The sequence below is a fragment of the Nannospalax galili genome, unplaced genomic scaffold, assembly GCF_000622305.1.
Source record: "Nannospalax galili isolate Female #2095 unplaced genomic scaffold, S.galili_v1.0 scaffold381, whole genome shotgun sequence".
Lineage (NCBI taxonomy): Eukaryota > Metazoa > Chordata > Mammalia > Rodentia > Spalacidae > Nannospalax > Nannospalax galili.
Genome location: NW_008347312.1, coordinates 285,474 through 297,872, shown reverse-complemented (window position 1 = coordinate 297,872; position 12,399 = coordinate 285,474). Strand labels below are relative to the sequence as shown.

Sequence of the window (12,399 nt, the reverse complement as noted above, 5' to 3'; positions counted from 1 at the left end):
AAAAAACAGAAAAGAGATTTGTCCCGCTAGGTAGCCAGAGTGTCTGGGGCTAGAAGGGCAGCCATGCAGATTTGTGAACAAAGAACTTTTAAGCAGGTCAGGGGCAGTATTAGCTTGGGACTCTTACAAGTTGTCCCCAAAGCAATGGCCAGAGGGCCCTAGCAATGCCACCTGAACAACTACTTTGGGTTGCAAAGACAAAGAGAAAAATACAGACTGGCTTAAGCAAAACCAAACATGAAGGGGCCACCTGTTGTGGTTAGTTTTTGTCAACTTGGGAAGAGGAACTTCATTTGAGGAATTTCCTCCATCAGACTGCCATGTGGCATGTCTGTGGGGCATTTTCTTGATAGCCAATTGATGTGAAAAGGCCCATCCCACTGTGGGTGGTGTCATCCCTGAGTAGGTGGGTCTGTGCTATATAAGAAAAGTAGCTGAGGGGCTGGAGACATGGCTCAGCCGTTAAGAGCACTGGTTGTTCTTTTAGAGGACCCAGGTTCAGTTCCCAGCACCCATACAGTAGCTAACAACCATCTATAACTTCAGTTTCAGGGGATCTGACGCCCTCTTCTGTCTTCCGTGGGCATTGCACAACATGGGTGCACTTATATGCATGTGGGCAATATACTCATACACATAAAAATTTAAAAAGTAGCTGAAGCCAGGGGAAGCAAGCCACTAAACAGTGTTTCTCCATGGTCTCTGCTTTAGTTCCTATCTCCAGGTTCCTGGTTTGGCTACCCTAGATGATGAACTGTAATTTTTAAGTCAAATAAACCCTTTCCTTCCCAAGTTGATTTTGGTCAGTGTTTCATCACAACCACAGAAAAACCTATACTGAGTTCAATATTGTATAACTGTATTAATTCAACTGTGAACCTAAAAATTTTATAGTCACTTCTGAAAGAGATGTATCTTTGTTCTGGAAATTGAGTATGTTAAAGCTGTAATGAAATGCTTCTCCTAAAAAATTTTTTAAAAAATGATTTCTCCAGAAAATTTTTTTAAAAATTAAAAAAAAAAAAGAAAGAAAAAGAAAAACCAAACGAGAACACCTATAATGCCAGCTCTTGGAAGGCCCTCCTGTCTCAACAGGAGGATGACAAGTTCAAGCTTAGACTGACATAGACTGTCTCAAAAAACAAAACAAAACAAATGCTCTCAAGCAACCAAATGATTCAGTCTCCTTGAGCTCCTAGAGGCCTCTCCTTAATGCCTGCTCCCAGGCTGAGACTCACTGGTCCCTGACTGGGTCACATGCCTATTTCTAAGGCAATCAGCACAGCCAGCTAGAAAAATTGCTCAGATTGGGTGACCCCCAAATCCATCTGCCTAGACCTGAAGCCAACATGGCCCCAGTAAATCACATAATCTGAAGGGAGTGAGGCCTGGCTCCTAGGGGTACCAGACAAAACTCAGGCCATTCAGTTAAATTTGAATTTCAGATAGACAACAAAATTATTTTGTAGTATAATTATACCTATGCAATATTTGGGTTATATTATACTAATAAGTCATCTGTTTCTCTCAAATTCAAACTTGAGTGAATGATCCAGATTCTTTGCTGCCAAATATGGAAGCTCTGATGGCTCCCCAGAGAGGGCAAGAAGCTGCTGCCAGAGAAGAATGAGGTCTGGTGGGTGCAGGCAGCAGACCACTGCTTAGCGTTGCTGCCACCTGCCAAGTCCCAGTGACGGAAGAGCTCTGGCTTCAGACCCCGTACTGGAGGGCCCAGCCTGGCTAGCGACCAGCTGAGCTTCCTGGTCTTCCAGAGGCCCACTGCTGCGAAAGCCATACCCACTCAGGTCAAGCTAGAGGGTGAATGAGGAAAGCTGGGTCTCCCAGCTCAGGGCCCAGCTAGGTGGACTCACACCCTGAAGTTTCCATCCTTGCTACTATGACTACAGCATTTTTTTTAAAGTCAGGATCTCATTGATGAGAATTGAGAGAGGCATTAGTGTTCTCTTTACCCTTTGTTCTATGTTCCACGTGCCTTAGGTGTACAGGTTACATTGTAGATGTGTCTGGGTAATTCACAGACAATGTCTGTGTGACCAGTTGTGGGACTCTAATAATCTCCACTACAAAAGAAGCTTCTTTGATGAGTGGTGAGTGGGATGCTTGTCTGTAAATATAAGGGTCCATATTTTGCACATAATAGGAAATTATATTTGCCTAGGAATGTGACAGCCTTGGAATTTTCTCTGAGATCTATGTCTCCAACTATGTGTATTTGGCTAGGTTTACAGTACCACACATGAGTTTCTTCCATTGATGGGGCTTTAAGTCCAATTAGGTAGCTGTTGATTACCCTCAAGCTAAAAGTGCCACTGCTGCACCATTGTTGTTTGCTGTGCTGGTCACTGATGTGGTTATTAGGTCTTGAAGCTGGGGTTGGACCATCAATTGATGTTCTCCCTTAGCAGCTGGTGTAGTACTCTCCAAAGCTATGAAAGCTAGCCTTCAAGGAAGGTGACTTCCAGGTCAGATCCAGCTCCATTGCTCCAAATCCTATGTCTGAAGTATGTCCTGTCTTCAGCAACAGGGTCTTACCTTCAAGCTCTGGGAGGCAATCAAAGGCTGTAGCAAACCTGGTCAACAACTTAAAGGAAGGTATCTCCTTCTGGCACTGTTTCTTGTTATGTAGCCTTCAGCTATACACATGAACTCATGTAGAAACACTGTACGTGTAATTTGTCATTAGGTTGTTGGACTAATATGATTCCCTGTTCTTTTTATAATAGCTAGGCAATATTTATTTCTACTCTCTCTCTCCCTAACCCTCCCTCCAAACCCCATTTAAAGTATCCCCATTTTCTACATGTCTCCCTTGATAATTCCTGTCTGCTATGGTCTCACTTCTCTTGAGCTCCTTCTTGCCCTTTATTCCCATAGTTCCTTGTATAGCCCTCCCTCTCCCGCTCCCATTTAAATGCCTCCATTTCAAGCAACAGAGGGCCAGGAACACAAAAGGTCACAAATGGCCAAAGCATAGAGTGTAAGAGTTTGACGAGTGTGGGTTCTTGGACAGGACTCCTATATTAAACTCCATCCACCCAGGGTTCAGGGACCATTACAGAAGAGAGAGCAGAAAGATTCTAAGAGCCAAGGAGGAGGTGCATGGCCATATGGAAAAAGAGTACTACAGGCTCCTGGGACCTTGCTCATATGAACCTATAGCAATGGTGTCAGCATGCCCAAGACCAGTGCAAACTCAAGCAGACAAAAATGCTGTGAAAATGGGCAGCAGGTCCCAATTTTAGCCCAAGAACTATTGGGCAGCTGATTACTGCCAGGTGAGGAAGAGATGAACTTCTTAAAGGGAGGGACTCTAGAGCTGAACTTCTTAAAGGGAGAGACTCTAGATAGGGACTTCTTAAAGTTGACCCCAGTGGATGAACTTGCACTGAGGTACATCTGGGGACACTAATTTGACACAATAATCTGTTATTAACACAAAATGACAATGTATGAATTCTGGTGGGAAGGCTATGGGAGAGTACCAGTGGGGAACAGGGTACAAAGGTGATTAAGATGTTCTGTATGAAATATACAAAAATTCAATAAAAAGTTTAGAAAAAAATTTTTTTAAAGATTGGATCTCACTATGTAGCCCCATCTGGTCTGGAATTTGCTACATAGACCTGGTTGTCTTCAAACTCAAAGATCCACCTGCCTGTGTCTCCCAAGTGCTAGAATTAAAGGTGTATGCCACCACAGCTGGTATGACTACTGCATTTATTATTAGCAGTGGTCCTTGTCAACACACCCACTATCACTATTGCCATTATTAAACAACAGCTGTATTATATCAAGTACTTATCCATCATGTGCCAGATGCCATACTGAGTACTCTTATTATTTGTGTGTGTGGGGGAGGTGTTTTTGGTCATATGTGTCTGCACCCAAGTGCATGTGCATGTGGATGGAGGCCAGAGGTTAATGTTGGGTATCTCCCTTGATTGTTCTCCACCTTTGTTTGAGACAGGGTCTCTCACTGAAGCAGGAACTCACTGATTGGCTAGGATCTGCCTGTCTCTGTACTTGCCTTCCACCCCTAGTTCTTGGGTTACAGACCCAGGCCACTGTGCTCAGCTTTTTATGTAGGTTCTGGGGAGCTGAACTCAACTCATGCTTACAGCAAGCACTTTACCAACTGAAGCATCTCCCCTGCCCTCATACTGAGCACTGTTTAAGTCTCCTTTCACTTGATTCTCAAAACCAGGGAGAAATACTATCTCACTTTACAGGTATGTAAATTGAAGCCTGAAGAGGCAAAGGTACCCAAGGTCACTATTCTATAATTATTGCTATGGCTTGAACAGTTCCTCTGAAACTCATGGCAAAAATTAATCCTCAAATTCATATATTGGGCTGGGACTGTAGAGTGATAGAGTGTCCACCTAGCACACAGGCTGTAGGTTCAATTTCAACTATCAAAACAAAAAATTGCATGTTGATGGCATTTGGAGGTATCACAACTGGAAAGCAATTGCGAATTAAGTTATCAGGGTAGGTATTAGAGGTGTTTTAATTACATTTATTTATTTATGTGTGGATATGAGCACATCACAGCACGTGAGGACAACTTACGGAATCAGTTCTCTTTATACCATATGGGTCCTACAAAATGAACCCAGGTCGCCAGCCTTGGCAGCAAGCCCTTTTACCCACTGAGCCATCTTGGGGGCTTGTATTAGTGGCTTTATAAGTAAGGAAAGTTGCCAGATGTGGTGGCACATGCCTTTAATCCCAGATCTTGGGAGGTAGAGGCAGGCAGATCTTTGTGAGTTCAAGGCCAGCCTGGTCTACATAGTGAGTTCCAGGACAGCTGGGGCTACAGGGAGACCCTGTCTCAAAAAGACCAAAAAAAAAAAAAAGTAAGGAAAGTTTTCTCATCATGTGATGCACCTGCCATGTCATGACATCTGAATACCAACCCCTCAATCTTGGACTTCCCAAGCTCTAGAACTTTGAGCTAAATAAACCTGTTTGCTTGTTCTTTGGTTAGTTGGTTGGCTGGCTTTGAGACAGTATCTCATATAGCCCAGCTCTCTATGTAGCTGACCTTGAACTTCTACTCTTCCTGCCTTTACCTTCCCAAGTGCTGGGATTATAAATTCCATAGTGCCCGTTTATGCAGGGCTGGGAATAGAATTAGGGCTTCATGCATGCCTGGCAGCACTATACCAACTGAGCTACATCCCCAGCCCAGATCTCTCTTCTTTTAAATTACACAGACTATGACAGTCAGTTATAGCAACAAACAGCAAGGAGGTCAGTTTACCCTCTTGGCACCCATCGTCATAATATAGGACACTTCAGGAGCTCAGAGCTTTCATACTTGGGGCATCGTGTCTGATACTATGGGCAGGCAACACAATGATTACTATTTACTCCTGTTGGAGGCCTTCTATCACAAGTCAATTTGAACTGGCTTAAGCTACAAAGGGAAATCTTTTATGCTTGCAGGAAAAGTCCCATGAGTCCAGCAGTTGCCCACAAGGAGTGCCCTGGAGCTGGGGATGTCCCTCTTAACTAGGCCCACTTCCTGTACTGTACTTCTTAAATAACTTTTTACATACCTTGATGCAGTTCCAGCCACCTCAGCTCAGCACCCCAGAAGGAAGCTTTTTGGTGTCCCCCCAAAGCTGAAAGAGTGCAGCTCACTTGATCCTCCTGGGCCACATGTTTATCCCAAAGGGTCACTGTGACTAGGGATGGGAGATGATGACTGGCTGCCCTGGGAGAATCTGTGGAGGGAGGACAGTCCCTGGTCCCATAAGAGACTCTACCCAGAGATCCTTCCAAGCCATCTGTGGATGTGGGAGATGGGAACCACATGAATCAAATTGTGATCCTCATTGTTGGGGGAACAGTGAGGACCAGACTACAAGACGATGGCTCTAATGGACCTGTCATTAAGGCAGCTGTGACCCAGCAGCTCTCTTTCTCTGGATCTAGATGAGACAAGTGTTGCTCTACTCCTGTCCCAGGGCCTCAAGGAGACTTTTTAGGGTTAGAAACAGGCTGGCAGCCAGAGTGCCCGTGACATTCTATAATCCCCACTTCTCCAAAAGGGGAGCTAGATTACAGTGCTGGAGGACTATGAAGTGAACACTGGCTGTGTACTTACCACATACCATTGCCTCCACTATCTCCCAATGATCCTGATCTCCAAATGATCCTGAGTCCGGTACCATTAACAGATTAGGAAATGTGCCACAGAGATATGGAGTAACTTTTCCAAGATCACACAGCTAGGAGGTGGTAAAGTCAGCCCATCCTCTCCACAGCCTCACGGTTCCCATGTGTTCCAGCATGAAGGTCACACGTGTCCACTGCCAACAGTACATGTGACCTTTCAAGCTTCCAGCTCTCACTTCTTCCAGGTTAAGCTCCTTCCAGGGACAGTCTGTGATCTACCCCATGAGAAACCAAATACTTTTCTCAGGGCAAGGTCACAGCTGATAGTGTTGTCCAGGCTAGCCAAACTAGTTTCCAGGGTAAAAGGACAGTCCCAGTAAGGTACTAATCATGGTAGCCTCATGGGATGTGGGAGTGCTACTCCATAGGGTTACACAGCAGGCTAACCTTCTGGAATTAAGTGTCCTGACACTGTGTGCCTCCCAGGCCACATGCCACATAGACCATGTGTCTCACAGGTCGTACTCCTCCCACGCTGCACCAAAAAAGTTTCCTGGCACTGGGTTAAGAGTATAGATACTAATGGCCACCAGACTCAGTCTAAACCCCAGCTTGCCATATGGTAGTTGATTGGCTGTAGGAAGTCCCTAAACCTCTCCAAACTGGAGATAACTACCCATGCCTTCCAAGGCTATGGCAAGAAGTATATTGTAGCCCCTGGCCTTGGTGAGCTTAATTCTGACCAATGGCCCCCCTGCAAGACATTGCTGTCATTTCCATCTCCTTGCTAAGAAACAGCCAACATTAGGCAGACATGACTGTGCATGCCTCTAACCCCAGTGCTTGGGAGGCTGAGGCAAGAAGATGGTGAGTTTTGTTTTGTTTCGTTTTTTGGTCATTTTGAGGCAGGGTCTCCCTTGTAGCCCCGGTTGCCCTGGAACTCACTTTGTCACTATGTAGACCAGGCTGGCCTTGAACTCAGAGATCTACCTAGGGTATAGGCCAGTTCCTTGAGAGGCCGAGAGGAGGATCACAAGCTCAAGGCTTGTCTGGGTTACACAGGGCATTTGAGAACAGCCCGGGCAACTTAGCAAGATACTATCTCAAACAAATAAAAATGGCTGGTTTGTAGCTCAGTGACAGTGCTTACTTGTCATTCATAAAGCCAAGAATCTGAGCTCCAATATCTGATAAATAATAATAAATAACCAATTTTGTTCAGGGCAGCCACCAGCTCAGCCAAGGGAGTAAATCCTGGTTGCTCTAAGCCAGTGTTTCCCAGTTGGAGGTGAATTTCCCCTTCAGGTAATTCCTGAAGACATTTTTGGTTGTCTCAGTGAGAGCTACATTCTTGGTAGCTAGTGGGTAGGGCCCAGACTAATATATGGGACAACTTGGCAACAAAGTTATTTGCCTCAAAATGTCAATAATGGTAAGCTTGAGAACTGCTGGTTGTCATGGATTCTGTTTCCCACTTTCCCAGCATCCCTTGCAGCTAGGGACACACCTAGTGACCAAAAAATGTTCCATATGGTCTAGAGATCACCAGGGGCTGGTATAACAGTGCAACTTACCTGGTAGACCTCTCCCTCAACTTGGTAGAGGGGAGAGTCATGGCTCTCCAACCTCCTCCCTGTGGTCCTCTCCTGGGAACACAGCTCTAACGCCTACACTTGCCAAAGTCTCCTGTCGTGAGCATGGAACAGGTCACAACACCACAGGCTGGTCTTGCTCCCAACTGTCAGGTCTCTAAGTCAGTTCCAGAGCCCCTATCTGCTGACTTCTCCTTACTGACAAATGATTTCTTCTTGGCTACTCACTCAGATGATTTTATTCTCTATTACTTATAAACTAAATGTAGTCTTGACAGGTACAGATGCCACAGACCAATGAGGAAAAAAGATGAAATTCATATCATCCTCTAAAGTTAAAAAAAATGGAGGAAATTAAAAGCCAAAATCCTCACTGATCTGCCCCCACATCTCACCCAACTAACTTCCTGCTGCCCCTTCTCCAGCAGCTCTGGCCGACCCTGACCTCGGGCCCTGTTTTGCTATTTTAGGTGCTGTCCACCCCCTCCCACCTGCCACCTTCTCCTAGCATTTGCACTGCTAGTGTTCTTGCCTACCTGCCCACTGCTGCTTCCTCCCCATGGAGGGCTTTGTCCGTCCCAGCACTCAGCACTCAGGTATCAGGGAAAGGGAAGGAAACGGTCCTTTTCTCATTTCACAGTGTTCATTAAACACATTTTTAAGGTAAGATTTTTAAAAATCATCTGAAAAGTCCTCTCTAATAAACAATATACTTCTCATTTGCAGTCATTTCCCTGCTGAGACAGGGTCTCTATAGTCCAAACTGGTCTCACATCAATCTCCTGCCTCTGTCTCCCTAGTGCTGAGATTATAGATACACAATCATGCCATGCCTGGCTTATAACCTTTTTTTGGTTATACAGTAAAAAAAATAAAAGTAAAAATAAAAAGTATCTTAAAAGCATGCTGCCCCATCTCTGACAGATGCTGGGAATCCATCCTGAAAGTCCCCAAGGATGCTTCAGACAGCAGCCCTGTCCCTGTTTGAGGACCTTTTTCTCAGAATTGGTCAGTAATTCACTCCACGCATGGTGGCCACTGTGGCGGAGAGGCGGCGTGGCAGGCCTTTACTGAGCTGTCTGTACTCCTCAGGCTTGGCCTTCAAGAGCATCACGATGTTCTGGAGGGTGCGAGATGGCTGCAGGCCCAGGGCATCCATCACATTGATCAGATAGTCTGTGAGGTGGGGAGGAAACTGGTTCAGTGGTACAGTGTGTGGAATGCAGGATGGGGCCTCCCCAAATGTCAAGTGCTGCTCTACTCCAGCAGGTAGGCCTTACTGTGGGGTGCCCTTCTCCAACAGGGTCAAACTGGAATGTGGGCATGACCTGATTTCAGGAATTCTAATTTAATGAAGGATCAGCTGGCACTGCCACCTCCTACTCCCCAATTCCTATAACACCAGGGTGAAGGAAAACTATATTCCCCTGACAGCTCTGTACAAGGGCTCCTAGATTCCTGACCCCAGAGTATCCTTCAATATGTGGGAAAGCGAGGGGTTGAGACACACAAGTGCTTGTTTAAGATCCAAGCTTTTCTGGGGAACCTCACAATGAGCACAAGGCTGGTATCAGAGGCAGTACCCGGGATCATGCAGGTACTTTCCACCTAACCCTGGAAACTACTTAATACAGGTTTCTCAGCTCCAAACCACACCAATTTGAACGCCATGGTCAAGAGAGACCTCTGGGGGTCTGTCATTCTAAAAAGCAGCCCAGGATTCTAATCACCTGACAACTCAGACAGCACTGACAGAATGGAGAAAACCGGTTGCAGCAGGAATGCCATCCTTCCACTCTATCAGCCTCTGCCTCCACTTACCCATGCAGTCAATCCCCACCAGGGAGCAGGAATGGGGATTAGATGGGACAGGACTCAAAAGCGCTCTGGTGTTGGAGGTAATGAGTGCCTGAGTGCCTAGGGCTATCTTTCCTTTCTCTTTCTGCTCGAAGGTCTGGGAGGGGGCAGTACCACCTGGGCTACCCTCAGGCTTCTTACTCTCTGGCTGTTGCCTGGATTTATCTCTTACCCATCTTCTTTGTGAGGCCTAGTATGATGGTAAGCCTGGAGCTGGCAACTGGGAGGCCATGTCTACCAGGACACTGTGTTTGACTAGCAGTGTTTCATGCTGTTGTGTTAATGTTTAATTTAACTGTCTCTCATGCTTTGCCATAGACCTCACTGTTCTCTCCTCTGGCATACTGGCACCTTCCTGGCCCTTAACCTTACTTCCTTATGCTGAAGGCTCAACAGGCAAAGGAACACTAAATCCCTGCTGCACTTATCCCTTAGTACTACAGGTAGCACACAGTAGGTGCTCAAGCAGTACTGAGTGAGTAAACAGGGATGGAGGAATAACACAGACCACTGAACTTAGGGGCAATCCCAGAATCTCAGGCCCCCAGTTGGTTTTATCGCATGCTCCTGCTTGTGCTAACTGGAAATACCAATGGGCATTTGAGTTTCCTCATCTCTTGTCTCTGAATGCTGGTGCCTAGGAAAATGGCCAAAAAGCTGGTGGCTCCTCTAGAAGAGCCAAAGGCAGTCTGAAATAAGCATAGGCTGAGGATCAGGGTGGCTGGATTGTAGGCTGGCCCCATCACTAACCACTCTGGAACCCCAAGGGCTGATCCTTGCTTCTAATTCTTCTGGGGCAAAACAAACAGGAGTAGGGCCTGGCTCAGCCCTGTGGCCACCCAGGTCACAGCTCAGGCTGGGTTCCTGGGGAGCTGATTGTTAAGGCAACTCCACCCTCTCTCCTGACCACTCAAAACCCCAGGAGCAGGGAGTAGGGAGGACATGCCCTCTGACCTGGGGGCAGGACAGCATTCTGATGGGGACCATTGAAGGACCCTAGCTACAACAGCACCTACCTCACAGGATTGCATAACATAATGGGTGCATGCTTGCTTTGGTGCCTGGCACGTGTGGTATGCAGTAAGCACTCCATAATCTATCCATCGTTAGATTAGTAATTACTATGTCAGTGAACAAAAAGACCAGGCAGAGCCAGGCTGCCTCTTTTACTGCATCTCATTGAAGCCTCCTTGATGGTTCTCTAAATTTATAGCCTTCCAGAATCCCTGGGGCCAGTGTTCCAAATGCACCCAGGCTCCCTGGGGTGGGTCTGAGGAACTTGCATTTCTATCCAGTTTCATAGTTAACTACAGAGTTAAAGTTATGAGGAGTTTTGGAGTAATGTTCCCGGAGGCCAAGGGAGAAAACGGCAGATTCAAGACCCCCAACTCACTGCACTTGGTCAATGGGCACTCACCAATGTCTGTGGCCAGCTGCTTGGTGGAGTGCGGGGTCAGCTCTGGGATCTGGAGGATCACGTCACAGTAGGTCTGCATGGTGGCTCTGGCAATGGAGCCCAGCCAGTTATCGGCCATATTGTCTAGCTCAGGCAGTTCATCCCCTGAAGGAGCAAGGAAGTCAAATGAGGAAGGCAGAACCTGCTCAGAAAGTCATCTCTCAGGATGCCCAGGCCCCACTAGGGCTAATGTGCCAGGGAACTGATGGGCTCAGTGGGAAAAGACATTAGAATCAGAGAAGAAGGAACCTATAGGTCCACTGGTACTGACCAGGGACAGTAGAGTTCAGAAAGAGGTAACCTGGTGTGGCCAAGGAGCCTGAGTCCCCACAAACCTGGGAACCAAGTTAAGCCTGGAGGCCAGAACTTTGACAGGCAAAGGGGGGCACCTAGAGAGATGAGAGAACCAAAGCAGAAGTTAAGAAGCAAAGAGACGATGTAAAAGACAGGTGTTATGCTGGAACTAGGACAGGGGCTTAAGGCAACTCCATCTCTGAAGACCTGAGGACTCCCAGCCTCTCTGAAACTGCTTGTCATTGGCACTGAGGAAACTAGAGCCCTGGCTTCACGGAGCTGCTGTAAGAATCACAACCATACGTGAGGGCTTTCCAAAATGGTTGAAAATGAGAAGCAAAATGAGCTAGAGACCAAAGCTGAAGGAGATAGCCCATGTCGGGGAGATGAGGAGTCCAAACCAAGACAGTGCAAGGCACAGAAATGAGGGGCTGTCTCTGGGGAATCACACAAGTCCTGATCTACCAAGGACCTGCTGGATCTGGGCAGTGTGGATTGCTGGTGGCCCTGTACTGAACATACTCTGGCCATGAAGAAGCACAGTGAAACCAGCAGCGCAGCAAAGGCCACTCAAAGATTTGTGTAAACAGAATCCAGGTTAAGGTTGCTACAGAGGCAAATGGGTCACAGGGGAGGGAAGAAAGCATTCAGAATAAAGGGCACAAAATTTGTTTATAAGAAGTGCCCAGCCCAGCACTCTGGAGGCAGAGGCAGGAGGCTCTCTGTGAGATTGAGACCAGCCTGGTCATCATGGTAAGCTCAGGCCTGCTGTCTCAAAAAGACCAAAAACAACAACAACAAAAAAAAAAAAACAGGAGAACTGAGGATATGGTTCAGTTGGTAGACTGCTTGCCTAGCATGAATGAGGCCCTGGGCTTGGCTTGATCTTCAACACCACAGAAACCGGATGTGGTGGTACACACCTACAACCCTAGCACTTGTGAGGTGAAGGTACACACCTATAATCCTAGCACTTGTGAAGTCAAGGCCGGAGAATCAGGAACTCAAGATCATCATTGGTTACATTGAGTTTGGGGCCAGCTACACAAGACC

The 12,399-nt window shown here is 46.7% G+C and overlaps 1 protein-coding gene across 1 annotated transcript in view; it reads right to left on the bottom strand.

Moving 5' to 3' along the window:
* Window positions 1–7,971: 7,971 nt before the first annotated feature.
* Cog7 (component of oligomeric golgi complex 7) overlaps window positions 7,972–12,399 on the bottom strand; it is a 93,340-nt gene continuing 88,912 nt past the window's right edge. The window contains exons 16-17 of the mRNA XM_008843817.3: window positions 11,014–11,157; window positions 7,972–8,915 (exon numbers count right to left, since the gene is read on the bottom strand). Coding sequence (XP_008842039.1) covers window positions 8,749–8,915; window positions 11,014–11,157 — 311 coding nt within the window. The 3' untranslated portion in view covers window positions 7,972–8,748. The remainder of the gene's footprint in view (window positions 8,916–11,013; window positions 11,158–12,399) is intronic.